General features: G+C 40.6%; 2 protein-coding genes and 1 long non-coding RNA gene across 10 annotated transcripts in view; 1 reads left to right on the forward strand and 2 right to left on the reverse strand.

Annotated features, from left to right (window-relative positions):
• LOC102081372 (uncharacterized) overlaps window positions 1–18,205 on the forward strand; it is a 42,757-nt gene extending 24,552 nt beyond the window's left edge. For 3 of the 6 annotated variants that reach the window (XR_003221652.1, XR_003221650.1, XR_001225273.3), the window contains one exon: window positions 9,457–18,205. This is a non-coding gene — a long non-coding RNA (uncharacterized LOC102081372). The remainder of the gene's footprint in view (window positions 1–9,456) is intronic. The other 3 variants (XR_003221651.1, XR_003221649.1, XR_003221648.1) reach the window with 3 other exon arrangements.
• en2a (engrailed homeobox 2a) lies at window positions 141–9,431 on the reverse strand. The gene is made up of 2 exons (XM_003439221.5): window positions 4,358–9,431; window positions 141–2,522 (listed from the first exon to the last, which is right to left on the reverse strand). The coding sequence occupies exons 1-2, from the start codon at window positions 4,842–4,844 to the stop codon at window positions 2,203–2,205; spliced, it is 807 nt and encodes a 268-aa protein (XP_003439269.1). The 5' UTR covers window positions 4,845–9,431; the 3' UTR covers window positions 141–2,202.
• A 352-nt stretch (window positions 18,206–18,557) lies between the features above and the next one.
• On the reverse strand, window positions 18,558–24,860 carry insig1 (insulin induced gene 1). 3 transcript variants are annotated; one of them, XM_003439337.5, is made up of 8 exons: window positions 24,738–24,860; window positions 24,350–24,497; window positions 24,126–24,232; window positions 23,675–24,025; window positions 21,976–22,100; window positions 21,550–21,716; window positions 21,008–21,107; window positions 18,558–19,488 (listed from the first exon to the last, which is right to left on the reverse strand). In XM_003439337.5, the coding sequence occupies exons 2-8, from the start codon at window positions 24,352–24,354 to the stop codon at window positions 19,459–19,461; spliced, it is 885 nt and encodes a 294-aa protein (XP_003439385.2). In that variant the 5' UTR covers window positions 24,355–24,497; window positions 24,738–24,860; the 3' UTR covers window positions 18,558–19,458. The 3 variants fall into 3 exon arrangements, with proteins under 3 accessions (XP_003439385.2, XP_005448977.1, XP_025766134.1); XM_005448920.4 differs by having other exon boundaries at window positions 24,126–24,237; XM_025910349.1 differs by having other exon boundaries at window positions 24,126–24,237; window positions 24,323–24,497; window positions 24,738–24,751.
• Between the last annotated feature and the right edge of the window lie 331 nt (window positions 24,861–25,191).

Below are 25,191 nucleotides of genomic sequence, written 5' to 3' on the forward strand. Positions count from 1 at the left end.
GCTTGTAATGCATTTGTTTTTTCTTCAAGTTATGATGTGTGCACACTATCAGGAGAGACCGAAGGTCCCATTTGCTGTTCTATCCAGGTCTCGGCTAATGCTTATGGGTTTTAGAGCACCATACAGAGTTCAGAAACATGTTTGTGTATAATCTTCAAGGTTTATTTACTCTTCTTTTGCAGTTTTCAGGTGGCAGTTAATTACACAATTAATACATGATACAAATTATGTACATTTATACCAAAGAATACTTCCAACATAAAATAAAAAATAGCATTGTATTCTACAACTCTGTGTTGTAATTTTATTTAAACATGTTCATATATAGATAGATATACGCTGATGAGTAAATTCATAATGTCGTACCAGCAGTTTTTCATAAAGGCATTAAACTTGAGTAGTCTGCATTTGAAGTAATACTGCTTCTCTGATTCGGCACAGTTCTGTTTCATAAAAAGTTCACACTTGAACTTTAAGGCAAAGTGTGTTTTCTGTTTGGTGGATTTTAATTCACACACACTTTTTGCAGATACACAACAAAAAGACTTTGAAAGGCAAATAATCCACAATTTGGTATGGATACAGTCTGAAACTTAGCTCGATCATACTTTCGTCGATAAAGACCAAAGTTTTATAAACACAGTTATTTGCCCAAGTACAACAAATTGCAGCTTTCATGCAAAAGGCCCCATAAACAATTTTTCATTCACAAAAAAAAAAACCAAAACAAAAAGAAAAAGAAAAGAAAACAAAAAGAAGTTATTGCAAGATAAACAAGCAGTGTAAACACCTCAGATATCTACTCTAAAGCAACACTGGTCATTGGATAGATTTTTTTTCTCAATATAATCTATATAAATACACATATGAAGTCCTTTCAACAACGATAAGAGATTTCCAACATTTGTAATACAGTCACTGACGGATTTGCCTTCTTTTTATGATATATGGATATGTAATTAAAATGTATATAGAGAAAGATTTAACAAGAACATCCAATAACCTGCATTTCTAGAAGATACTCGTGAGAGTACGCAAAAATGGGCGTCATCATTGTCTTTATGCTACAGAGTTGTTTCTGTGACGTAATAGGCAGCATTATAGCCTTCGCTTAGCTACAAAAAATGATTCGTATTGCTATTTAAAACTATAATAGCTGCACTGATGCATTGGTATAACGAATGGAATACGCACATAATATTTGTTTAAAGGCTATGAGATGACCACAAACATAAGCAAGGCCTAAATTAGCATTTTCGTTAAGTGGTGTGTTAGAGAGAAAAAAAAATCCCTACCTCTCTCGGTCACTTGTAAGAAACTGTGAATTTAAAAAAAAAAAAAAAGTATCAAAATTCAGAGTCTGCCCGATTAGTTTTGCAGCTGACACGCAACACCTTCCTCTGCCTATTTTACATCAAACACAATCAACCCCCCCTCCCCAAAAAAACCCAACAAGCATGGAAGATAAAAACCGCGTTAGCATTTATTTAAATTCACAGTAGCCTGGATGCAGCAGAAAAATATTCTTTGGACTTAAAGTTTGCTCACTTCACTGACAAATCCAAACGTCAAGTGCCAGTTAGTAAAATGTGAAACGATGACAATCATGGGTAGCAGTAATCCTATACGGTATATAAAAATGAAGGGAGTAAGCGTTTGTACCTCCGGGGGGGTTGTTGGGGTTGAGCTTGGGCTGGGCTGGGTTGGGGGACAACAAACAATGAAAACATACCTTTATACAACATCTTTTATAGACGTGATATTGCAGAAATATCTCTCTTTTTTTCAAACAGTTTATGCTGGTATACTCTATACACTGGCCCTTTATTCGGTGAAATTATTGCATTGTAGGCTTGTCTAAACCTCCCATATAACGAAAAAGCACTATAATATTCCCATAGGAACATACAGAGACCTATGGTAGCATTAAAATTCCTGTAGGGACTCGAAGTAGTGGCGATCTTATTCTTACTTTTTTTGTAGTATTGTATTTTTAACGGTGCCCTGGACACGATGTACATCTGTAGGCTACTGAGTAAGCGTTGAGTAATAGTAATAGTACTTTGTAGTATTTTTATCTGCTGTGGCATCATTAAATATTCCTGTAAGTAGAGTTTTTTTCTGTGATATCTCTATAAAAATCTATAATAGGATTACTATAGGTTCTTTTTCGTCAGGAGGCTGCTGTTACTTCTCTGGAAATCAATCGCTGTCTGATTTTTCGTCTTTCGACGTGACGGTGGAGTGATTGTACAGTCCCTGTGCCATCAGGTGCAAGGCCAGAGAGTTTTTAGTGCCGCTAGCCTTCTTGATTTTGGCCCTCTTGTTCTGAAACCAGATCTTGATCTGGGATTCGTTCAGGCCCAGTTCCTGCGCCAGGTTCTGTCGCCTCTGCTCCGTCAGATACCGATTTGTCTGAAACTCCGATTTGAGTCTTTGCAGCTGTTCTGCTGTGAAGGCCGTCCGTGGTCGCTTGTCCTCTTTGCTGGTCGTTTTCTTCTTTGGTTTCCGAGATCTTGGCCCTGTAGTGTGGGGAGTTGGGAGGTGGGGTTCACAGATACACATGTATGGGTTTGTCAGCATCCGAACACGTGAAGAATAAAAGAGAATAAAACCATAATAAAAGATACACTGCCCATTATCAGAGCTGTTTTATAAAGTTCACAAACCATTTTGATTCATTTTTTCTTATTTGTGTATTAAAATCCTCAATCAACACATGATAATTACACTGTTGTGCTAATTTGTATTCACAGTAGTGCCTACAAACCCGTGCGTAAAGCGTATTTTATAATAATCTAGATTTTATAAAGCTTATTTAACCCCCATATAATAGGTATGAAAACAAATGGCTCTGTGTCTTACTGCTCTGGTCACTGTGCCTTTTAAAAATCGCAAAATAAGTGTGAATCAACTCACAAAACATTTTTAGAAACTTGTAAAAACTGAACAGGGATGCTTGTAAAATGTTGACAAAGCAGAAACAAAACCTTCCCTTCCCCCCTCTGTTTTTATCCCTCTTCCCCGCTTACACATACTACGTATGGATACACACACACACACACACACACACACTCTCACTCTCTCTCTCTCTCTCTCTCTCTCTCACACTCACACACACACACACACACACACACAAACTCTGGAGCAATGTGAAATTATTAGCATAAAACATCGCTGACACAACTCAGCCACTGTTTAGCAGGTTGGCTGAAAAAAAAAAACAGGATCAATTTCAGTGAAGCTACTTTGCATTTTAGTTTTTGTGGGCCACTTGAAAAGCTCCTCAGTGGACAAACGTGAACAGAATGTGAGCAGCACACATTAGATACACATTAATTTTCCGTCTGGATGGAGGCCTGTTTTGTGGAGCCGTTGGCTGTCTGTGTTCGGTCGCCTCCTCCAAACAGGGCGGAAAACATTAATGAAACTACTTAATACGAGTCGAACCTCCATGAATCAACGTGCATGATGTGTGTGCCCATAAACCCCCCCCAAAAAACCTGCAGCTCTACAACTCGGTAGTAGTCGCCTACGCCACTCTATATGGCGTTACATAATGCATGAGAACAAGTTGTACTCCACTTTTTTTGACAGACACTTAGAAAAATACACGAGCTATTAACCTTGCTTGCAAGATGAGAAGCGACTTTCCACGCGTTCTTGTAAATGAAGATTCGAAAAAAATACCACCAAGCTCTCTACTGGCCAGCGTGTAGCCTACAAGTCCTACTGCAGCCATCATTTGAAAGCATATGCATATTTAATTCACCCCAAACAACTTCTGCAACGCGTTTAAAGAGCAACACGTCCACGCAAAGTGCACTAAATATTCATTTGGAGCAAATTCTTTGGAAGGCACGCAGCTGCTTATTTTTAATGGAAGTAGGACTCCGATATTATCATATTCATAACAACGTGAAACTGATGACTGCTTGAATGTGAGATTTTCAGAGAGAAATTTAAATTTCTGTGCAATATTGTCCCCCCATATATATTCAATTTCTGTATTTTTAGTATTTAAAATATTTATATATTTTTTTAAGGAAAAAAAAAGACACAATCTCCTCTGTCATTTGCATTAAAATTGCCCCTCGCCAAAAGCTTTTCATGTTGTGTTTTTCTGCGCTGTAAATTCACACCTTGTTGTCTTCCTGTAGATCTTATTCCTGCGTTAAATAATTTTTTATGGTTTTCTATTTTTGTGTGCAAATTCTCAGCCTGCTCTGCACAGCACGGTTCGCTTCTCTACTCTCGAGAAGTCGGTCAAGGCATTCGGGGTCAGTGTTACGGGGTATTTCAGGTTACCGAGAACACGGTATAGAAAAGAGAAGAAAAAAAAAAAACGCACACCAACCTGAAGAAGGCCTATCCGAGTATCTGGTGCAGTAGACCCAGGCTGGCCACAGCATGGGCTGAGACATGGATGGGTTTGAGCTGGCTTGGGAACTGTCTGAGTCTGAGCTTAGGCACTGGTCTCCATTCTCCCCGCGGGGTTTCAGGGGCTCCTCGGCGGCAATAGCAGGCTTCTTGGTCCCGGTAACCGTGTGTGGAGTGGAGGTCCCTTCTGCTGGCACAGTGCTCCCCACCGGTTCGGTCTGAGGGGCGGTTGGGCTGTTGTGGCTCTCCCGCGACGCAAGGCTACTCTCTTCGCGGTTTGCGCCACCGTCCTTTTTCCGTCCGAAATCCGGCCGCAGGATGTTGTCGATGAAAAAATTGGTGACCCGGTGAGGGATCTGCAAGTTCCCCGGCGCCTGTAAGAGGGGAAGGATGGCTCTGTTTGATTCGTCCGCCGACTCCTGCCGCTCCACCACATCTCTGTTGCCGTGATCATTTTCTTCCATACTGATTCACTTTCCCCCGCTTTACTCTCTTTAACCCCTTTATCGCTCTCTCCGTTGCAATAAAATTCGCGAACAACTTTAGGGGAATTAGACTGCAAAAACTGCACGAGTAAAATAAATAAAAAAAGAAAACTCAAATACTAGTGAGTGCCTCGGACACCATGCAAAGCCTTGCGACTGTGTCCTCTGAGAAAAGCATACTTTTTGACATATATCCCCCCCAATCTCGGGTTACAACTGATCTCGCACAGCTAAAACATTTGCCATTTGCGCACCATCCAATTTAGTGTCATCCAATATCAGCGTGCTCGGTAATGCCTACACCTAAACTAAACTAAGGGTAAATAAAGAGGCTCCTAAACTGATGCTCTAATACTCTCACTCTGGAGTTTTGTTCTTATTTTCAATACGAGCCCCCCGAGTGACGTTTTCCCACCGTCCTCCCAGACACGTGCCTTGGACCAATGGGACGGCAGAAACCAGGCCACGTGACGCAGACTCCAGAGCAGTCTACAAACGCCCATCCTCTCCTTAGTAAAAGAGAAAGAGTGCTGGACTAACGGAGAAGAGACCTAATTTAAATCCAAGGCATGCACCCACATACTCACAATATTTCATCAGTGTTTATGAACCTGTGACTTATTTTATTCTATTTTGGGGCGCTTTGGGGTTTTCAATTTAAAAACGCCATGCACGTCAGTTTTTGTCGTGTATATTAAAACAATAGGACACTGGAGCATCGGTTGTCAAATTGAGCTGCGGGGACCCCCGGGGTTCCTTGCTTGCAGGGCAGGCAGGGATTCCCAATAACACAAGTAGCACATTTTCACTATATAGCCCATTTAAACACGTGTATATATATTTTTTTACCCAATAACATTTGTATAACTATAAAGTTTAATTTTTGACACTTTTACGCACGCCCGCAATTAAATACAGTTTCATTTGAACACAATAAGAAGTAATGATTTACTCATATGAAGGCAAATGAGACGGAATTTTAACAAAACGGGATCACTGTTCCAATACAGACATGCGTGGGGATGCGTGATATGAAGATCTTTGAGGCGTGTTTTAAAATGCCATCTGAAAACACTACAACAATAAAATAACTACTTGTTGAGTTTATACATTACAATTTAGCTTTATTAAACGTAGTTACAGCACTCGTAAGGTCAACTAAGGCTTGAGAACACTCCGTCCTGGCCAAGGTTAAATGCGGATAGCCTTTTTTCTGGGTGTCTACGTGCTCATGTTTTCACCTAAAAGTAACGTATGTGTGTTTACTTTAAAAAATGCAACTTAATCTTCGAGCATTTATGCCCTTTATCCCCCAAATAAACCGCAGATTTTCTGTTTACTCATCACTGATGTGCAGGGTGGTCGGATGTGTCATGTTGCTTTCAGTCGCCTCATAACTGGCAACAAATTGCATCAAAACTAAAACGTGACAGCCAAAAGAGTCTTCCCTGTCTGCTTTCAAACGCACGGGGATGTGCGCTGAGTATTTTTGATGTTCTCATGTTCGCCTGTCGTGACGCTGCGGTCGACCAAGAACTGGGTCCATATCCCTTTAAAAGAAATCAGTGATGCAAACAAACTGTTTTGTGCGCGGTGCTCGGGATACAGAGTCGCGCCAAAGACAAAACTTTGAGTAACTTTGCTGACCAGCACCAAGTTTGCGCTTCACTTCCCAGGACGCCACCGGCTCGCGAGGACGGCTCTTCTCTGGCGTTTGAACCGGAGAAGTGCATTTTAAAAAAAGAAAGAGAGGGAGAGTGGATCGGGGATGACCCGAGGAGCAGCAAGACTGAGACTGAGTGAGGAGTTTTTCGGCTGGCTTATTTTTATTATTAGAAAAACGCTTTGTCTTAGTCAATAGGTTTTTTTTCTGGCTGGTGCCTCTTAGATTCTTCAAATTAATTCAGGACACATAACCTGTTTCCTCGTGTTAGCTAATTATTTGGGCACCACAAGCCGGCAGTTTGCTCTGATGTGATGTATTTATTTGATTTGATTTGTTCACGTGCTTTGGGTTTTGGGAAACTGTGAAGGTTGGCTGAGAGGTAGAGTCCAAAGCTGTTTTCATTTCTATTTGTGCAACGCAAAAATCTGTAATTTAAGCTGGTTTTGTCTGTTCCCGTTTTTTTTCCTGTGGGAGGCATAATTTTCTTGATTATTTTTTTCTCACTTGTTAAATACAGGCTTTATGAATTTATTTTTTTGCAAAGCAATCGCGGTGAAGCAGCACAGCAAAATATTCACACAGTGCGCGTTTCCACGGCTGTGCCCAGCTCCTATTTGCAGAGATTTGCAAAAGTGCACCATCACATGCTTCTAGCTGATTTGATTTAAAATAAAATTCTTGCTTTGTGATAATGCTGCTTCTGTTTAGTATTTTTACACCATACCTGAGCAGCACCTTCTGCTCCCGTCTAACATCTCCCCAGTCACAAAAGGGCCCAATCCAAAGAGTGAAAGTTGGGAGTGAAAGATGTAATTAGACAGGCCACTCTCACGCTGCGATTGTTTCTCACTTGTGAGGGGAAGCGCAGATTAATGTTGAGCGCTAAATAAGCAGCACACAATGGATTCACAGACAGGCCGCTACCGCCTGGGCTTGGCCTCTAACCTCATAGCAAAACAGGGATGTCTGGAGGAAATGACACCATTTCAGACTCTGAATTATAATAGGGGCCTTTGTGCACTAAAAAAATATGCACATCTAAACGAATCTAAGCCTGAAATATTATTTGTCTTTAGAGTGAAAGAGCTTCCACTAATATCACTCCATTGGCTCATATTGTTAAAGATTTTTTAAACAAGGGACGAGACTTGTTTGAAAGTCGGATTTGGAAATAATGACTCTTTGAGCTATTTCTCAGTGCTGCTTCTGAGCGGTGCAAGGAAGTCATCTCAGCCTGGTGCAGTTTTTAGACGAAAACAAGGTTTTGACTCAAATCTGGAACACACATGCTTATTTCTTTATGCTGTACAAACCCATAATCCCGGTCATTGTGGGGGTTCTGATTCACTATTGTCTGCCCACTTTGGACCGGCTTGTTTTGATTATGACTGATGAAAAGACAAAAGGATCGTGCTCTGTTTTAGCTCCTAATGATCAGTTATTGCTTTGCCTGCTGAACATTTCTGTGGTGCTGCATGCTAACGAGACTTTCTGGTCGACCCTTTTCGGGTTTTTGTCAAATTATGTTTTCCAGGACGGCTGATCTGGTTTATCAAGGGTTAAAATAGTACCATATAATTCAGTTATTGACATATTCTCAATATTAATACTTTAAATATAGGCACGCGTTAACTGACATCTATAAAGCTGTGTTTTATTGGCATGGTTTTTTATTCATGTTTGCCTGTTTTGGCACGCTTATATGCCAGAACAGCCAACGAGAACTGCTATATTACTTTCTCTGTTTCGGCTCTTGTGGTGGTTTGGTGGAGCCACTGCATTTTCTTCAGAATTCGCTTTGTTTCCCTTATTTACTGATTTGTAAAACGTGATTTTTAAATCACAAGCCTTAACGACGGTAGCTTATCAGTCCCCCCTGCCTCACCAACCCTGGGCCCAGACTTTCCACACGCAAGGAAATGATCAAATTACTGAACAATTACAATTACTTTGTTTTTGCTTGTGCTATTTTCCCAGTCAGTCAACTTATAATCTTATAGTTACTGTTATAACCTAACCATTGTAGTGCAGGGGTTATACCTTAACCCTAGCTGTAGTTTTTGTTCAAGATGACTTTTTATATTTTGACAAGAACAACAACAACAAAAAAAAGTCCACTGGTCAAAGAGTAGCACTCAAAGAGCCAGAGACAGCTGTTTCTTTGGGGGGATAATAATTTTCTGGCGAGTCAGAAACATCCCCTGCAACCATTTAACATGTTGAACACAACATGCGAAATATTTTCATTTCTTGGACCCTGTTTGCCATCATTTGCTCTATAACACACTGTCAGGTAACCTCCAAAATAGCCTCCAGCAGGCCCGTCGAAGCTCTAATCAAAGATATAAAGATTTAAAAATTCTTGATCCCGCTATAAGGATTTTTTCCTCTCACATATAGGCTCAACATTATTCATTTAGCTGGTTAGCTTTTCTTAAATTCTGCATCCCGGGTGCCGCCTTATGGTTAAAACATAGCCTATAAAATGGGCATTTCTTATGATTCTTATGATTATATTCTGTTCTTGTTCACGGAAGCAGGAAACATTGATTATTGTACTTGTCATATCTGTCAGGTTCTACTAAATAAGTGAATGCTTCCGTTTTCTTCTCTCTTTTTGTTTGTCTGCAAAAAAAGCAAAAAAAGCGTTGGGGCATCTCTTCTTTTGCCCTGAAAGGGTTAATATTCCATGTTTTTGAATGCATATTTTGCGTGCAGCGTATATACACACTAACCAGGTGTGTTTCATAATCACTTATAGCTCTATACCCCTCCCCTCTACCTCACACGCGCACATACACACACGCATATATACAGACATATACCCCTCCTACTATTATAATGTATCGCATGCATTGTGCGCATGTGCCCTGTCCTTGAGTTCCTATAACCTATTTTTTTTTTCCTCTGTATTTTTCTGGGTAGGATTGTCTTATACGTCACCAGCGCTCAGTACTATGGAGTACTACAAAAGGTGACGCGCAGAAGGAGGATTTGTGAATGGACGCCGTGATGTGTGCCAGCTCACAGATCAGAGGGCGGTGGGACCTCTGCAGATGCACCCCCTCCATCACACCACCCCTCCCTCCAGATGAATGGGGGTCTCTAATATCAGCTCTGTCACCATTGCAGGGGTCTAACCAAATCCTCCAGCTTCCTGTGCCTTTCAAAACCTAAAAGCACCTCTCTTCTATTTGATGATCCTGTATGATTTTTTTCTTTCTTTTTTCTCTTTTCTTTTTTTATTGTCGTGTTTTTGTGGGCCTTGAAGCTCGCTGCCCACTCTTTTATTATGGGCCAAGAGCATGGCAGCCGAATTAGACTAGATTAGAAAGCTGGCCGAACTGCATTTAGTGGGTAATACAAAAAGTCAATCTGTTTTAGAAGTGTGGTTCATCGGAATATAAAATAGGTTAAATGGAGGGACTTGACACCAGTATCTATTTTTTCATTGTTTCCCCGGAATTTTCCAGAATCTTCGCAGTGTTTCAGATATAACCAGAACAGGATAAATCCCAAAGAAAAGAATGAGTAACAAAAGCAGTTTTTTGGCATCTGACATCGATGCATGGATATAATTGTAGTAATAGTCTTTACAAAACTGCCTTCTTGGGCTGAAATACTGTAGGTGTTCCTCCAAGTTTATATTGTTAGATTTTAAAGCAAAATCATGCTCAGGTGGTGTTTCTCTAAATCCGTTTGATTAATTTTATTCTCCTTTTTTTCCAGTGGAAAAAGCGCAGTATATAATTTCCACAGCTGCTTATTCATCACAGGCTCTATGTAGATGATGTCTATATAATTTTTTTCCCGTGGTTTGATTGTGTTTACAGAGAAATCCTCTGGAGTCGCCACGTAGCGGACTTTGGGGCTGCTGAATCTTCTGGTTTCAGCCCTTTATAGGTTTTAATAACTCTTAATCCGTCTGATCAGTCTGGCGTAGATAAGTCTCATTTGAATTTGGATTGTTCTTAAGAGGCGGGTCGTATTTCTCCACAGAAGTCTACAGAGCTTAGCACAAACAACCGCACCACCCTGAGCGCAATTAAGGCTTCAGCTAAATTAGATGAAGGCTAATTGAATGCAGCTGACTTCCCATCAGCAAACTCTGGAATTAATACAATGAATAATACCAGTTGATGGTCACTGATTATTATTGTTATTATTTTATCTGTATTTTGGGGGTAAAAAGTCAAAAAGTGCATTTTCTTTTAGACACAAAGCAGCAACACTCCAATCTTTATTTGCATCATTTTAGAGAGGAAAAATAGGCAAAACTTTTCTTCTTTTCAAGTTTTCTCTTTGCGCATAAGAGACAGATTTGGAGAACTTCCTGTAGCTGTGGTGCATACTGTGTGGGTTGCAGACATAGAAAACTTATATCTTTGACAAATCTAATTTCTGTTCTTGCCAATCAGTGCCACTCTGGATTGTTTTGCAACTATTTAACTGTTTTCTGAGCGGAGGGGGAAAAGAAAACTGCATATGCTTACTGTGATCCAAAGTTGTTGTTTTTTTTACAAGAGAGAAAAATAACATAATTCTGATCCGGAGATTAAGGTTTAAAGGAGAAAATTGGATTTTAAAATATAAATTTAAGGACAACCAAAATCTATAGCGAACAGAACAACCATCTCTAAGAATGAAACTCTAAAAAAATAATGCAACAGATATATAAAGTACACCAACAGGAATAAAAGTTTGAACAGAAAAACCTTTCCTTACAGCGGCTGCAAGAAAAAAAATATTCCTCATGCATTAAAAAAAAGCATTGTCCACCTTCTTTCTTCTATTTTGAAATAACTCAGAGACACTCTTAATGACCCATAGTGCCTCATTAACAGGCATAAAAGATTTTTAAAAAAGGTTAAAGTGGAAAAAAAACTTCAGGATGCACGCAACTCTCGCTTTGTATCCCGTTAAAGATCAGAATTTCCTTTTTCTAGTGTGCTTTTGTACTTATATTCGCATCAGAAAATAACACTGTAAAGATCCTCATATCTTTAATAATAACTGGCTATTTTTCACAGAGTGTAAAAGCCTCTAAGGCTCCGCTCTGTAATCCTGTAGGTACATAAAGCGCACAGTTATCTGCGTGACGCTCAACTGGTGTCAGGCCCACAGAGCTCCTCTCCTACTGTAGTTTTGTGGCTGGTCTGCGGGACTTTTCACGTGTCGGGACGTCTTACTTCGGACAGCAAAGAATGAACTGCACGTGGTGGCTATTTCTGTAAGGTTAATGGGTTTACATTCTCAGTCATACAGAACAAATAGGCTATGGTGTGGGTGGGGGTGGACAGGTTCAGTTTGAGAGGGACCAGAGGGGGGGCATTTATGAATGAAAATGTGCCGCCAAACAGACCTCAAAGCAAAGCCAGTGTAATGTAAAAAAGAAGAAGAAGAAAGTAGTGTGCACCTTATGTTCAATCAGCTCAGCTCGCTGGCCCCTAAAGTTTTTTGGGGTCCTTGATTCTCCTGTGTGGGTCATTCGGGAAGCTTTGCGGTTTTTGGATTGTCCGCATGCCTCGTGCACCTGTCTGTCGCGGGGAAGCAAGGAACAAGTGGGACAAAGACAGGTGGAAATCACTTGCTGAAACTCATATTTGTTCTTTCTCGTTATATAAGTTAATTAGGTTTTATTAGAAGAACTTCGAGTCCGCAGGAAGTGCAGTTAAACGTGTGATCGTTTAACTGCAGAACCAAATCTGTTAGTTTTATTTTCTTCAAACCAACGAATAGCAGAAATTCCTCTAAAATTATGACAAAAACATCTATACGTATATATTTAAAAAAAATAGTACAAATCTTATTCGTGTTCATGTTAAGCTGAAAGTAGTTTTACCCCAGCCAGTTCGGATTTTGCGTTCGGGCAGTTACAAACACCAAACCCACAAGTTAGATGTAATCATATCGCCACACAGAGATTTTAAAGTTACACATTTAGTGCGAGTGGTAAATGCTAAGGGATTAAATCAAGCATCGGCATCAGTGCTTCTTCATTTGTTCATACCGAGGCTCTTTCTAATTGCGAGATACAATTTAAGTTATGTCCCCGCGTCCAGCAACTTTAATTATAGTGGAAAGAGGTCAGTCATAAGGGGATATTTGACCCGGCTCCTTGTGTGGCATCGCGCCCTTTACCGTTAAAGTCGCCAAAATAGTTCTGGACTCCCCTGGATTTACCATGTGCACCCAGTCCCACCCAGTGCACCTGAGTTGTTTTTACCCCCCAGTAACTTATATGCTGTGAATTTGTCACCTACCAGGAGAGGAGCTCGTCAAAGGACATTTTAGGCGCAAGAACTTTCCCAGATGGTTTTAGCCTGCCAACTTTGTGCATTTCTCCGGAGCGAAGTGGATAGACTGCAATCCTGTTGCTTGAATTATGCTTACGCGTACTAATGAAGACTAATTAAAACATGACAAACATCGACCTTTAGTGCATTCTAAGTAGGGCTGCAAGCATGTCTTAGATTACTGGTATATGCAAATGAAGTCTGTTAGCCTATTTGACAATATACACACGGGCGACATGCAGTAAGACATAAGCAGACTGTCCACATTAGTTGTGCCTAAATCTGTGTGATCTCTTTGTAAAATCACGCAAACGTAAGGGCTTATATATATATATATATATATATATATATGTTTTTAATATTGTAATATTTTAAACGTGCTTCATTGATACAGCTAATGGCCACAACCAGCTAATCTTCTTGAATCTTAAATCCACATTTTATTTTTAAAAGAATCTCCTACTATTTAATTCTTTTTTCTTTCTTTTTCTTTCAGAAAACTAAAGAATACACACAGATATTGACCTGTGGTGTAAATTTTAGCCTTCTCTCTGTTTGTGAGATGTTGTTGTCTGCCTCCCAGGATAGATCTCGCAATGGAAATGCTCACCTTGATTTATTCCATTACCTTTTATTCAGCTGTTATTATTATTATTATTACCCTGGTCGATTTACAGAGTCTGATCTGGGCGCTGGGATGCACTGGGTGTGTTTAATTTACACTGGGAAGGATTTGTTTGGATGGCATGCATAATGTGCCATCACCTGAGGTTTATGCTGTCATTTTATTATTGTCCTGCGGTGGAAGAAGAGGAATCAACTGGAATGGCACACAAGGCTGAGCATGTTGACTGAACTGATAAATCTCATACGACACGAGCACTTCTAATGATGATTCTGTATCAGTCTGTTTAATGTTTTTAACGTTCATACTTTTATTTGTTTGGGGGTTTTTCCCCCCGTGATTTTACCCAGAGCACTGGAGGAACTGCGACCAAAAAGAGAATCACAGCCACTTAAAGGGAGAAAAGGTGTGAATGGATCATTTCACCCTCAGACAGGAATACGCAGAGAAGGCAGAGAGCAGCCCGAGACTGCCATTTGAATGGATCTGAGAGGTAATTTGAGCTAAAATGGAGTCCACTTCTGAGCCACTCACTCAGCCCCCCCATGGCATCCACTGTAATTCATTATTCCTGGCCGGCACTGGGAGAGGCAATGAGCGAGGGCAGAGGACAGGAGTGGACCCCGCTCTGGTGTAATGAAGACTCAGTAGACCTAAACGAGTCTCGCACACACACTCGCACACGCACTTGCACACACAAAATCTTTCATTATATTTCAGAGAGAGCAGGACATTAATGCCACTGAAGACCTTTTGGCAGAGAAAAAAAAGTGCAATGATTTTCTCCACACTCAATCCATTTCATTGACCTTTTCTATCATGCATGTGACTCTGCCCGCTCACTGCACTGTGAGATAAATATTCCAAGGATAATATTCCTCTGCTGTTTTAATAAATTATCTTTCTGAATCCAAAGTTTTAAGAGGCTTTGAGGAGAATATGAGCGTATTTGTAATTACTTTTACTTTTAATTGCCTTTATTTTTCTTCATGTGCTGTGTTTTCTTGCTTTCTCAGATCGCAACACTCCGGTTGTTCTTTGTTCGAAAGCCTCTGAAGTCTTGTTTTTTCTACATTTCCATACAAGTAGTTAGGTGAAAACCTCTACATAGATGAGGCCCTTCCAGACCTTCCTGTTCCTTGTCCTTCCACTAGGGGTCTATAGATGTCCTGTCCAGACAAGCTGAGAGGATAAATACTGTCATCTGGTGGTAACAAAAGCCATCACTACTGGGTAATCTGGTACTATACTGCATGTTTTCTTTCCCCAGAATATATGCATCGTAATATCTTTATCCACTACCACACCACAGCTCAGTACTTTACAGTACATTTTTTACACGTTTTTTTAAACAACAAAACTAATAAAGTAGTCAAGATTTGTCTTTGTCCTGGATGAAACAAACAGAAGTTTAGCGCCACAGGTGGAGCATGAAATAAAGCAAACAGTGCCTGTGTAACAGCAGCTGACAGATTTTAAATGTGTGTGACAGCCCAGGTGAGATGACAGGCGCTCCCCCAGACAGGTTTACCACAGAGACGTGTGTTCAAAGCGAGGCAGGCCACCGGCGTTCAGTGAAGACAAAGTCAGAAGTTATAGAGGAGACGAGAAGTTCAGCATTCAGATGTTTAGATAGGAAAAGAAAGTATAAATGTGAAAGTAGCTGATGGTTTCATTACACTTTTTAGATTGCAGATGCAGATGCATTAGAGTAAGACTAGTTTTTCTACTAAGACAAATCTGAATGCTTGCAAGACTGGGGTAAGAAAGTGGTGAAAATAAAGTTTACTACAAATTATGCACCGAGTTATGAACATTTTGTTTCTTGTTAAGTTTGAACACCTGTTGAAGTGAAAAGATTTCAAAATTTCTAAAGGAAACATTTATTTTGATGGGCAGATCTGCTGAAAATGGTCACAATCCCATAAGATTAGTACCTGTTGGTTTAATGGTTTTTAATGTATTTTATAATTATGCCTTACATGCACCATTGTGATATGTAAAGTCTCCAGCTGTACACATATATAAATACACATATTTAAAATAATAATTTGGTCAAATTTAGCCTATTTGGATACAAATAGAGCTGTAAAAATTGTAAACATCTTCTAATGATATTGTAAATGCCATCCTGTTTGCAAACTGTTCAATGGTGTATTCCTGAACTGCAATACAGTGAAAGGAACAAATCCAAATCTGAAATATAATCGAGATGAGGTGTAAAGTAGCACAAAATAGTCATACTCACTGCCTTCTACACTTTTGAGGGGCAGTAAACGAAAGAGAGCAAATCTAAAGAAGCAGTTTAGTATAGGATTGCATCTTCTTTCTCAGTACACATCTGAACACCACCGTTTCTTCCTTGAAAAATTTAGTTTTTAAAATATTGCCTCATCACAAAAAAACTCTCAAAGGCAAATATATTCAAAAGTGCCAACACCACTAGAGTTGCTCTGAATTCCTGAAGCCTTTTTCTTCTAGTTCGAGCTGCTTTTTTAGCTCCTAAGAACTCAGAAAAGTGAGAAACTAAGAAATACTATAAAATTACAGAACCACACAGTGCAGCAAAGAACTATTATTATTATTACATTACATACATATTGGCCTTAAACTCTGCTGTATCATACTGTTGTATTTTAATGGCAATACCACCGGTGTGTTACATGAGCAAAACTCATACTCGTACTTCATCCATCATGGCAACTTATTCTGGAAAGCTGCACTAATCATTTTCCACTTTATTTTGGAGTCTCTCTCATTTTCTTTGGCTAGTTTAAAACAAATATATATCTGTACAGTGTATTTTTTTTATATATATATGAATATACCTTCTTGTCTTGTTCTTTCTGCTGCTATGTTTTCCTTCTAGGATCAATAAAGCTGTTTTTTTAAATCTGATTTTATCCATCTTGTATACCGTGATCTGTACTAAACAGACACAGTAAGTGAGACTCTCATTTCAAGAGACACAAAATTGCAAAGAGAATGAAGTTAAATACAAAGTAAACAAGTTCAATTTGCCATACTCCAGTGTAGAGTTGTAAATCTTTGTCTTCATGTTTGCTGGCAGTAGACTCGCTGCACGAAATGCGAGGCCAAGTAACACAAATTTCAAAGTCACAAAAGTGCTGCAAAGAGATGATAGCAGTCTGCCGGAGCAAACCTATAGGTGCTGTGAATCAATATATCTGATGTGCCCTCGCTTGTCTTCTTGCCTGGAAGGAAGGATAGAGAGACGGAGAGATGGGGGGGGGGCTTTTGGCAATGAGGGGGGTTCTCTAATGGAGTCTTTCAGTTTGCTGTGGCTGGAAATGAAAGGAGGTTGAAGCCTGGCCAATTATTCTGCCTGAGAAGAGTAGGAGACTGAAAGAGGAGGGAGAGGAAAGAGATGGCGTGTGGCGCCGTTGCCCTGTTAGAGGATGGGTAGATGGATGGATGGATAGATGGGATAGAAGGATGGATGGAAAACAAAAACAGATGCATGCAAGTATAGAGGGACTTCCAGAACGAGGGATTGATTCAGAATAGCCCACAGCCATTGGCCCCGCTCCCAGAAATTTCCCCCAGTGCAAAAGGTTAACTGTCAGTCCCCCGCTAGGTATAAATAGAAGTCTGCCCTCCAGAAAGGCGTGTTCAGAGAGGGGGTAGACAGAGGAGGGGAGGGAGGGCAGTTCCTCATGATCCCAGTGACACACAGCAGAGGGGGGTAGTTTCAGGGTTTTTTGGTGGGTTGCAGAGGGTCTTACAGAGAAGAGGAAGGAGAGGGAAGATGCAGCCAAAGACAGTACAAAGGAAGGGACAAAAGAGTGTCCTCATCTATTCAACATGACCGTGACAGCAGACACAACAAATGCCATCATCAGCACCCCAGAAAGCTTCATTCCAATTAAGCTGCAGCTGCATTTGACAACCAAATAAAATCTGCGGGCTAGTGTCTTACTGGAGCTGCAGAGATGTGTAATTAGGCAAGTGTCTAGTAATCAGTTTAATTATGAATGATGGTATCAGGTTCATATCACCACAGGGGAAGCTACAGTGTGTTATTTTCAACCAGATATCAAACACATCATAGCAGTCACAAAGTCCCTCCAGTCCCCCATGTGAGTAACACAATAAAAGAAATCACAAAGACGTTTTTGTCAGGTGTTTTTATTTTTCACTTAAATCCAAAGTAGCAAAAACGATACACAGCTGAAATATCAGACGCACGCACGCACACACACGGAAACTCTAAAACATTGAGACAAAAGGTGCTTCACCACCTCAAAACATAAAGCTTCCTCTTCAGTTTTAGCACACCTGAATGCACGCAGATTCGACCTGAAGTGATCTGCCACAAAAAAGGATTTAAAAAAATAAATCAGGTTTCCTTCAGTAATGCTACTAAATGAGATTTTTTAAAACAACAGTTTGACACAATATATTTTTTTATGCTGTCTCTCTGGTGAGAGTCATTGGTATTGACTCTGAAGGCATGTAATCTCTGACAAAAGCATTGTTGTTTACAAAAAAACAAAAGAAAGAGAGGATATTATTGCTGTTTTGAATGATCCACACTGCATATACTTTAAAGTTACAAATATTTTTTTTTTAGCAGTTGTCAGAAATAATAAATAAGGAAGAATAATCGGCTCATGTATGGTCTGATTGCACTTAATCCTCTAGACCCCCAAACACTAACATACTGTAGGTCTAGTATGGTAATAATACCTGTCTGATTACACAAGCAAGCCATTATACACACAAGCAGTAATGTCATTATGTTTTTTTACAAGGATACAACTAAACTGTAATAGTGACAAAAGCACTACATTCTATAATACACAGGCAATCACAGATTGCAAATCTTACGTAATAACGTCCCGTCCTCTCCCATTTTAACTGGTGTCTGTTCCCAAACTATCATCTCTAGTTTGAGGATGCTGTTGAAGTCGAAAACGTGTACGATCCCACAGTAAAGTGTTTTTCCAAATGGGAATGTAAGGTCCATTCTATAAAAATGCACTGGAAAGGGTTTTTTTTTAAACTGCTAGTATATCTGGTACATTCTTTCAAAGCATGCTTCACCTCTATGGTTCATCTCAACTCCCAGTCCAGACTAATGCTTACTTTAAACAGTCCTCTCTGTCTGAGCAAAGACAAGCTTGATAACTGATTAAAAATAATACTATGCACTGGCAAAAACAACTAATTTCCATTTTTTTTAAAAATGAAGCAGCTTGAATTTTGTGCTTCAGTGATCTTCACTGTTTGTGAATATATAAGTTTAAATTGGTAGTCAACTCTTGGCGCCTTCTTTAATCATGTATTATAATCAAGTGTTAATAAATCAGAAAATGATTTGCTTTCCTGCTGGGAATAAGATGAGAAAGCAGTTTCCCCAAATATTTCCCAAGACATTGAACTAACACCATTCATTACCATACATACATTTAGTTTGGGGGCGGCGGTCACTGGATGCTTGGAAAATAAATACTTCAATTTGATTTCATTGGGATTCTACATTGAAAAAAAAAAAAAAAGAAGAAGATCTCTTTGTGCGAGCGAGCGGGCATCATTTTGCCCACTAGAGCAACACTTCCCTTTTATGATCATACAAAAATGAAAAAAAAGAAAACATCATAGCACCCCATCATATCTTTTCTGCCACTTCCAGGATACAATCACGCTCAAGAGCACGCGTCCACTTCATGAAATTAAACCAGTCTCCTGTTCACTTCAAATGAGGACACACACACACAAAAAAGGCAAGGGCTGTCCGCCTGTGTAGTGTGAAGGAAGCCTTAATGCTAATGGAGCACAATAGAGGTGGGAAGAGGTTGTTTGGCTGCGAAGAGGTGCAGAGGACATGGCACGTTTGATGAGGGGCTTTTCTGACCTGCACTTTTGTCATCTGAGCAAAAGATGAGGTCGTGACAAAGAGTCTCTTTCCTCACATCATTCTTCTCGTTCCTCACAGAACGTATCCATTTTTTCTCGGATGCCCTTCGCCCGGTCGTCCACCAATCAGTCCATGTGGGGTTTCTCAACACCACCCTGGAGAAGAAAAACAAGACCTATGTTAGTTATATATCAATCAATTTGTAATGCAGCTACAGGACTATACTTGTATTTGCTCACAGTATAAAGGTAGCATGTTTTGTTGATCTGACTCATAATCAGGACCTGATATTAGAATCAGTTCCCCTTTTCTTTCTGCCCAATGGCAACCTAATATTTTGCAGAATCAGGGGAAGAAAGTACTTCCTTCTCAACATTGGCTTGTTTTGTTACACGCTTAATCACCTTATTTGCTCATGAGCTCCTAAAATAGTTACATTTATCAGCCATTCAGCATAAAATCACAGCTAATGTGAAGTAACGGGTGTTTTTTCCATGGTTAATCCGACTAAACGGACTCTATCACTGTCATTTCCAGAAAATAAAACAAAAAAAAGGTCTCGTGTGCCTCCTGATTCTTCTCATAAATGACCCACTGAAGCGAGTGAGCGAAAAAACACAGAACAAAACCACGAGTTCAGACTAGTGCCAACATTCCTCAGGCCTCATCACGAAAACAAAAACAACAAGTAGCAAATGACCCTCTGGTCAGCCGAGTCCAGACTGGCTCTGTGTCTCACCACGACTGTGAAAAACAACAGCTCTTAATCTGCTTTCACGCTTTCAGTGAGTCAAACTGAGGCAGTGACGGGGACTGGTACTTTACAGACAGAATGAGGTGAGGCTTCTGGGCAGAAGCTTAATGAAGACATCAAAGCTGACTTGCTGGGATAATTATGAAGGAAGGGGGGCGTCCAATGCTCTTTGCACAATTTGAAACCATTTGACAATGTTATCTGCTGCCGCGCCTCAGCAGAATAATTGCAAATAAAGCATGTGTGGCGCACGGGAAGCTTTTGAAGTCAGCTCTTTAGACACAGAGCAGAGGCTGATAACGATAAATGCGGAGGGATAATTTGCGCAAATACGACAAACCGAAAACTTTTTAAACCATCAACACAGAATTGCCAGTTTACCCTCCAACTTTTAACATGGCCAATTACAAAAACCTTTTGGATCAAGAGAGTCATGTGACTGGTTTCCACTGAAACTTGAAGTTTTGGTAGCTCTTTAAAGGAACAGTTCATCTCAAAAGTGAAAATTTACATGTCAGCATCCAACCTCATCACTGCTTACACTGTATGCTGTTTTACACATAAAAGACAATAAAACTCAAATTCCAAATATGCAAATCCTCGTTTTTTTAAACCCTTAATTCTGAAATCTGCAAAATTTAGTAAATAAGCGAGAAAACCTAGCTATCTGACTCCAGAATATATACAATGGACTCTACAGACTTAGCTAAAGCCCCTAAATATGATGATCACAGGACAGTAAACAGTGGTTTCTTGCAGTGAGTATTGGCTTGTTTCAACTGGTAATATTCCAATAAAGCCAGGTAAGTGTTACCTCATGTCTGAGCTGACATGAAATCAGCACTTTACACAAACATCAACATATCAGTCTGAACCTTCAGTTAAAGGATGACAGTGTGATCAAGATTTGCAGACTTTACCATGGCTAGCTGGCGTCCTATGTTACCCACAGTAACACCGCCGGAGAAGAATATGCACGGGAGCCAGGAGCGTACATACAAGAAGTCTGGAGATGTGTACCTTAAGAGAAAAAGAGAAAAGAAGTCACATTTCAGAAAAAAAATAAAAGTTAAGAAAGCCACCCCAAGCACAAGTATGAATTGCAGTTATTACCAAATAATTACCTCCCCTCATTCCTCACATCCTATTTCTATTTTGTAAAATGAGGATGATCTGCAGCTGTGTTTTGCCCTCTCTGCTGTACATTTTTAGTTATTATTGTATTGGCTAACACTTCACTGACTTCATTCATACCAAAGCTGGGTTTACTCTCACAGCTGGATAACTAACACCCACACCAAACACTGTAATTTTAGTTGTGGGTGTAATAAGGAATAAAAAAATAGTGATGACAAATCGCTGCATCGGTTTTGTTTCCTCAGAAAACGATACTCAAGAATGTTTTTGTTCCACCTTAAAAGGCTTTCCTTGAACACCTTGTTGTTGCTGATAGAGAACTTACTGGTAGACTCCATTGTAGACCAGCAGCTGTGTGATCACAGTAGCTAAAAAGGCAGTGGTGATGCCCAGTCCGAAGCCGCTCCTGGACCGGTCGAATGTCCACCACAGACCCAGGGACAAGGCTGCTAGCGTTAAGGAGAGCTGCACGTTGTTGTCGAAGTCTAGTTTCTGTGTTCCGGGAAGTTAAGGACAAAAATCAAACAGCACGAGGATAACATATGATTATTTCTTACGCAAATATTTGGCCACCATCAAGTTGCACCACCTCTTTTTGCAAAAGGATAAAGCAGATTAGTGAGCTGATGCAGACAGCAGCCAAACTTCAGTTAATTACTGGTGTACTTTTCCACTCTACTGTAACAAACAAAGTATCACAAAAGTAGCAAAAGTGCATTTGAGTGCTGCACGGGACATGGCGAAAGGATACAACACTGGCGTGGTTGATACCGACGAACACAGCGATACACCTCATGACGCTCGCCCATTCCCTCTTGAACTTGTGCGGCTCTCCCAAGTGGCTGTCGAGACAGGGATACAGCAGGCCGATAACAGCTGCAAAAAAAAAAATCAAAAAAGGGAACAAACAGTCTTGAATTGTGCCAGATAAGCAGAACTTCTGTGAAATAAAAATAGGGCAAACTGTGTCATAGAGACAAACTGCTGAAGGTGCATTTCCACAGTTAGCGACACACCTGCTGTACATGCACTTCAAAACCCCCACATGAGGAATATGCATAAACATTAGCTTTAATTTTAAAGTTGTCTTTTACTTTTTAAGTGTGACTTTTTAATGCAACTCCCTGCTTTGTGTGTACCAATCATTTTCTTCTACATACTGTCATTAAAAGTCCAAGAATTCGTGAAGGAAACTATGTAACCACACTATTATAATGTAAAAAGGAAATACACAGTGGATATCTTACAAGAAGTGGAGTTACAGGAATTATTACCTGGATCACGGGACAATGAATACGAAACCATTTTGACATTCGATTCGTCACTTAAAAAAACAAAACTGTTCACAGAAAGCACCAGATGCTTTTTAATACCAGGCTCTTAAGTCAGAGGATTTACTTCATCCCTCTAGCTTTTGTTAGTATATTTTTCACCTTATTCGGGCTCCAAGAAGCTTTTATCTGAGAAAATACCTCATTTGACTCCTCATTGACAATCTTTAGCTGCAATCCTACTAGGAATAGCATGCTCAGATGAGTCTGAATCAATTGTCCTGGTGAACTGATAGTTGACAGAAACTGGATCTGTGGCAGTTGCTTGTTGTGGAAACTGAAATATTATCTGTTTCTTGGGCTATTTATAAAGCACAAGAAGACATTTAATGACATCACCTTCAGGTGTGGGAAAGTAAAGAACAGTTTTCTTCATCTGTTGCATGACACTGGGGCTTTAAAACGGGAAGCCTGGTGCAAAGCCATAAGCCTACATCTCTTATTTCTTGGTTTGTTTCTGTCCTGCAGCATGCAATGACGAGAGGAGGGGGAGGAGCCAAGCATTTACGCGCTTCTTTCTTTCCCTCACTTCCCTGTTTCTGGCCTTAAAAGTACCTCCCCTCTCAGCTCACCCGTTATGACACCATCCAATGAGCTCGCAGCTCGCCTCGTGTCCGGCTGCTGCGACCAATCAGAGCGCAATAAAAAACAACATCCGTTCCAAGCCATTTTTTTTTTTACTTTTTGATAACAGCCAGACTTAATGATGCCTTCAAAACTGAGTCATAATTAATATGAAACAAAAACAAAACTGAATGGTGATTCATTGTCATCTGATCATACAAATGCTGCTGACAGTGGTGATGAGAAAAGGGATGTGCTTCTGCTGTATGCGGTTTAAATTTCTGCTGCTTATGGCAAAATCCAGCTCACAAAGGGGGATTTCCTGACCATAAGAGCCCATTTTATATACACAAGCGGTAAAACACACCACATATTATTTAAAGTGTCATTTTCTCTTTATAAGGGAAGGCTGTTGCGCTCTAACTCCTCCCCTCTCTGCATTCCTTTGTCCCCAAATTAGCCGCAAACTACTGATCACCCGGGTAAAACTACCCTTGCAGGGTCGTTTATAAAGCACCAACTAAGCTTTATAAAATCAGCCTTTTATTCACTCACCGGCTCCTGTACCGCAGCAAGGTGGGATCCACCATGCGGACGAAAACAAAGTTGTCATCACCTCCTCGGGGAAGAGGGTAACATTTCTTTGTATCTGGAGCAAGTTGAGCACCAGGGCCAGGAACACTCCGACCGTGAAGAGGACGACACCCCGGCGGATCAGGTTGGCCGTTCGGACGTCGTGCAGGGAGATGTAGGCACTGCTGAGCACCGATGTGATGATCGACATCATCTCTTCAGCTCTGGATGCCAACCAGTTTGCGCCAGATGATGGGTGCTTAGTTTCGGTCTTTGATGAAGTGGAGCAGCTCCAACAATGCTCCTCCAGCCTAGGCATTTGGCACTTTAAAGCTAGAAAAGGAAACGCGACAGTCAACACACGAGTTCCACTGTTTTCACGTTGAAAGAAAAAAATCGAAGAAATTGTTAAAAAATTGTTCCGGCTGCTTACCTTGATCTCCAGACGTCTTCAGAGTCAGCTCCAAGCAGAATCCTCTTCTCCTGTTCATTCGCGCCTCGGCAAGCAGATTTAAGCCAGGATCCCCCCTCCTCGTTTTCCTGCTCTTTTACAACAAGAGAACTGCAGTCACGTTGTTTGTTCACATCATCGTCAGCAAACACACGCAGAGCGAGAGAGAAAAAACACACAGTGCTCCTCCATTCCACCGCACAGACCTCATACCACCGACGAGAGCTTCCTCTGCAGAAAACAATCACAGCTGTGTCGGGTGAGAATCGGCAGCCAATCAGAGCTAGGCGGCTGATATGACGTGACGCCACCCCACCGCCCACTTCGTCCGGGACAGACGCACAAACAGGGAGGCTGGAGAGCAGAAGTGAAAGTGGAAACGCCAAACAGCGGCTCTTTAAAAAAAAGCCCGTATTCTCTCTATGATAGTTTACAAGAAAGTAAAAAAGAAGTCTAAGAGACAGAGGAGCCGGTTAAAAACATACGGAATAAAAGTAGTAACTATGACTTAACTACCACAGTACCACAGCTGTATTTTAGCTTTATATTCAACTAGAATATTACTCATTTTTTTAAAGGTAAATGTGCGTTTACCAGGCAGATCTCACGCTCCACCCCTTTTAGGTGTTGAATTATTCACTGATATTCTCTAAACAAACGCTGCTTTTCTTCGTCTGTAACTAAACTCACAGCAGTCCTCTGCACCCTTATATATCAAGCCTTTGGGAAATGGGGTCAGTGGCACAGTTCGTTTGTTTAAAAAAAACAAACAAACCGGTAAACTTTGGGTCACTTTAGAGGAGGTGTGGCTTGGAAGGAGGCTCGGGAGGGCGTGTAGTGCCAGCGCACGTCTGTTAGAGATAACGTGTATTCTGAAAGGTTCAATACCCCGATCACATGTAGACTTTTGGGGCTCGTTCGACAACAACGCGAAAACGTGTTTTGCAAGAATCTGCGTTATCCAGTCGGTCGTGAGTAGGTCAGTACAATAACAAACACCCTCCTGCTGGATACGTGCAGCAGGGCACATGCGACTACCGGAGCACAT

This window comes from Oreochromis niloticus, linkage group LG9 (assembly GCF_001858045.2).
Source record: "Oreochromis niloticus isolate F11D_XX linkage group LG9, O_niloticus_UMD_NMBU, whole genome shotgun sequence".
NCBI classification, from domain to species: domain Eukaryota; kingdom Metazoa; phylum Chordata; class Actinopteri; order Cichliformes; family Cichlidae; genus Oreochromis; species Oreochromis niloticus.

Bases quoted from the DNA above. Each gene is read 5' to 3' on its own strand.
- insig1 (XM_003439337.5), bottom strand. The intron at 24,026-24,125 runs GTAAGCAGCCGG...TTCCTTTTCTAG, and splicing joins GAAGACGTCTGGAGATCAAG to CTTTAAAGTGCCAAATGCCT. The intron at 21,717-21,975 runs GTATCCTTTCGC...CCCGGAACACAG, and splicing joins GTATCAACCACGCCAGTGTT to AAACTAGACTTCGACAACAA.
- en2a (XM_003439221.5), bottom strand. From the start codon at position 4,844: ATGGAAGAAAATGATCACGGCAACAGAGATGTGGTGGAGCGGCAGGAG. The intron at 2,523-4,357 runs GTTGGTGTGCGT...CCCACACTACAG, and splicing joins CTCGGATAGGCCTTCTTCAG to GGCCAAGATCTCGGAAACCA.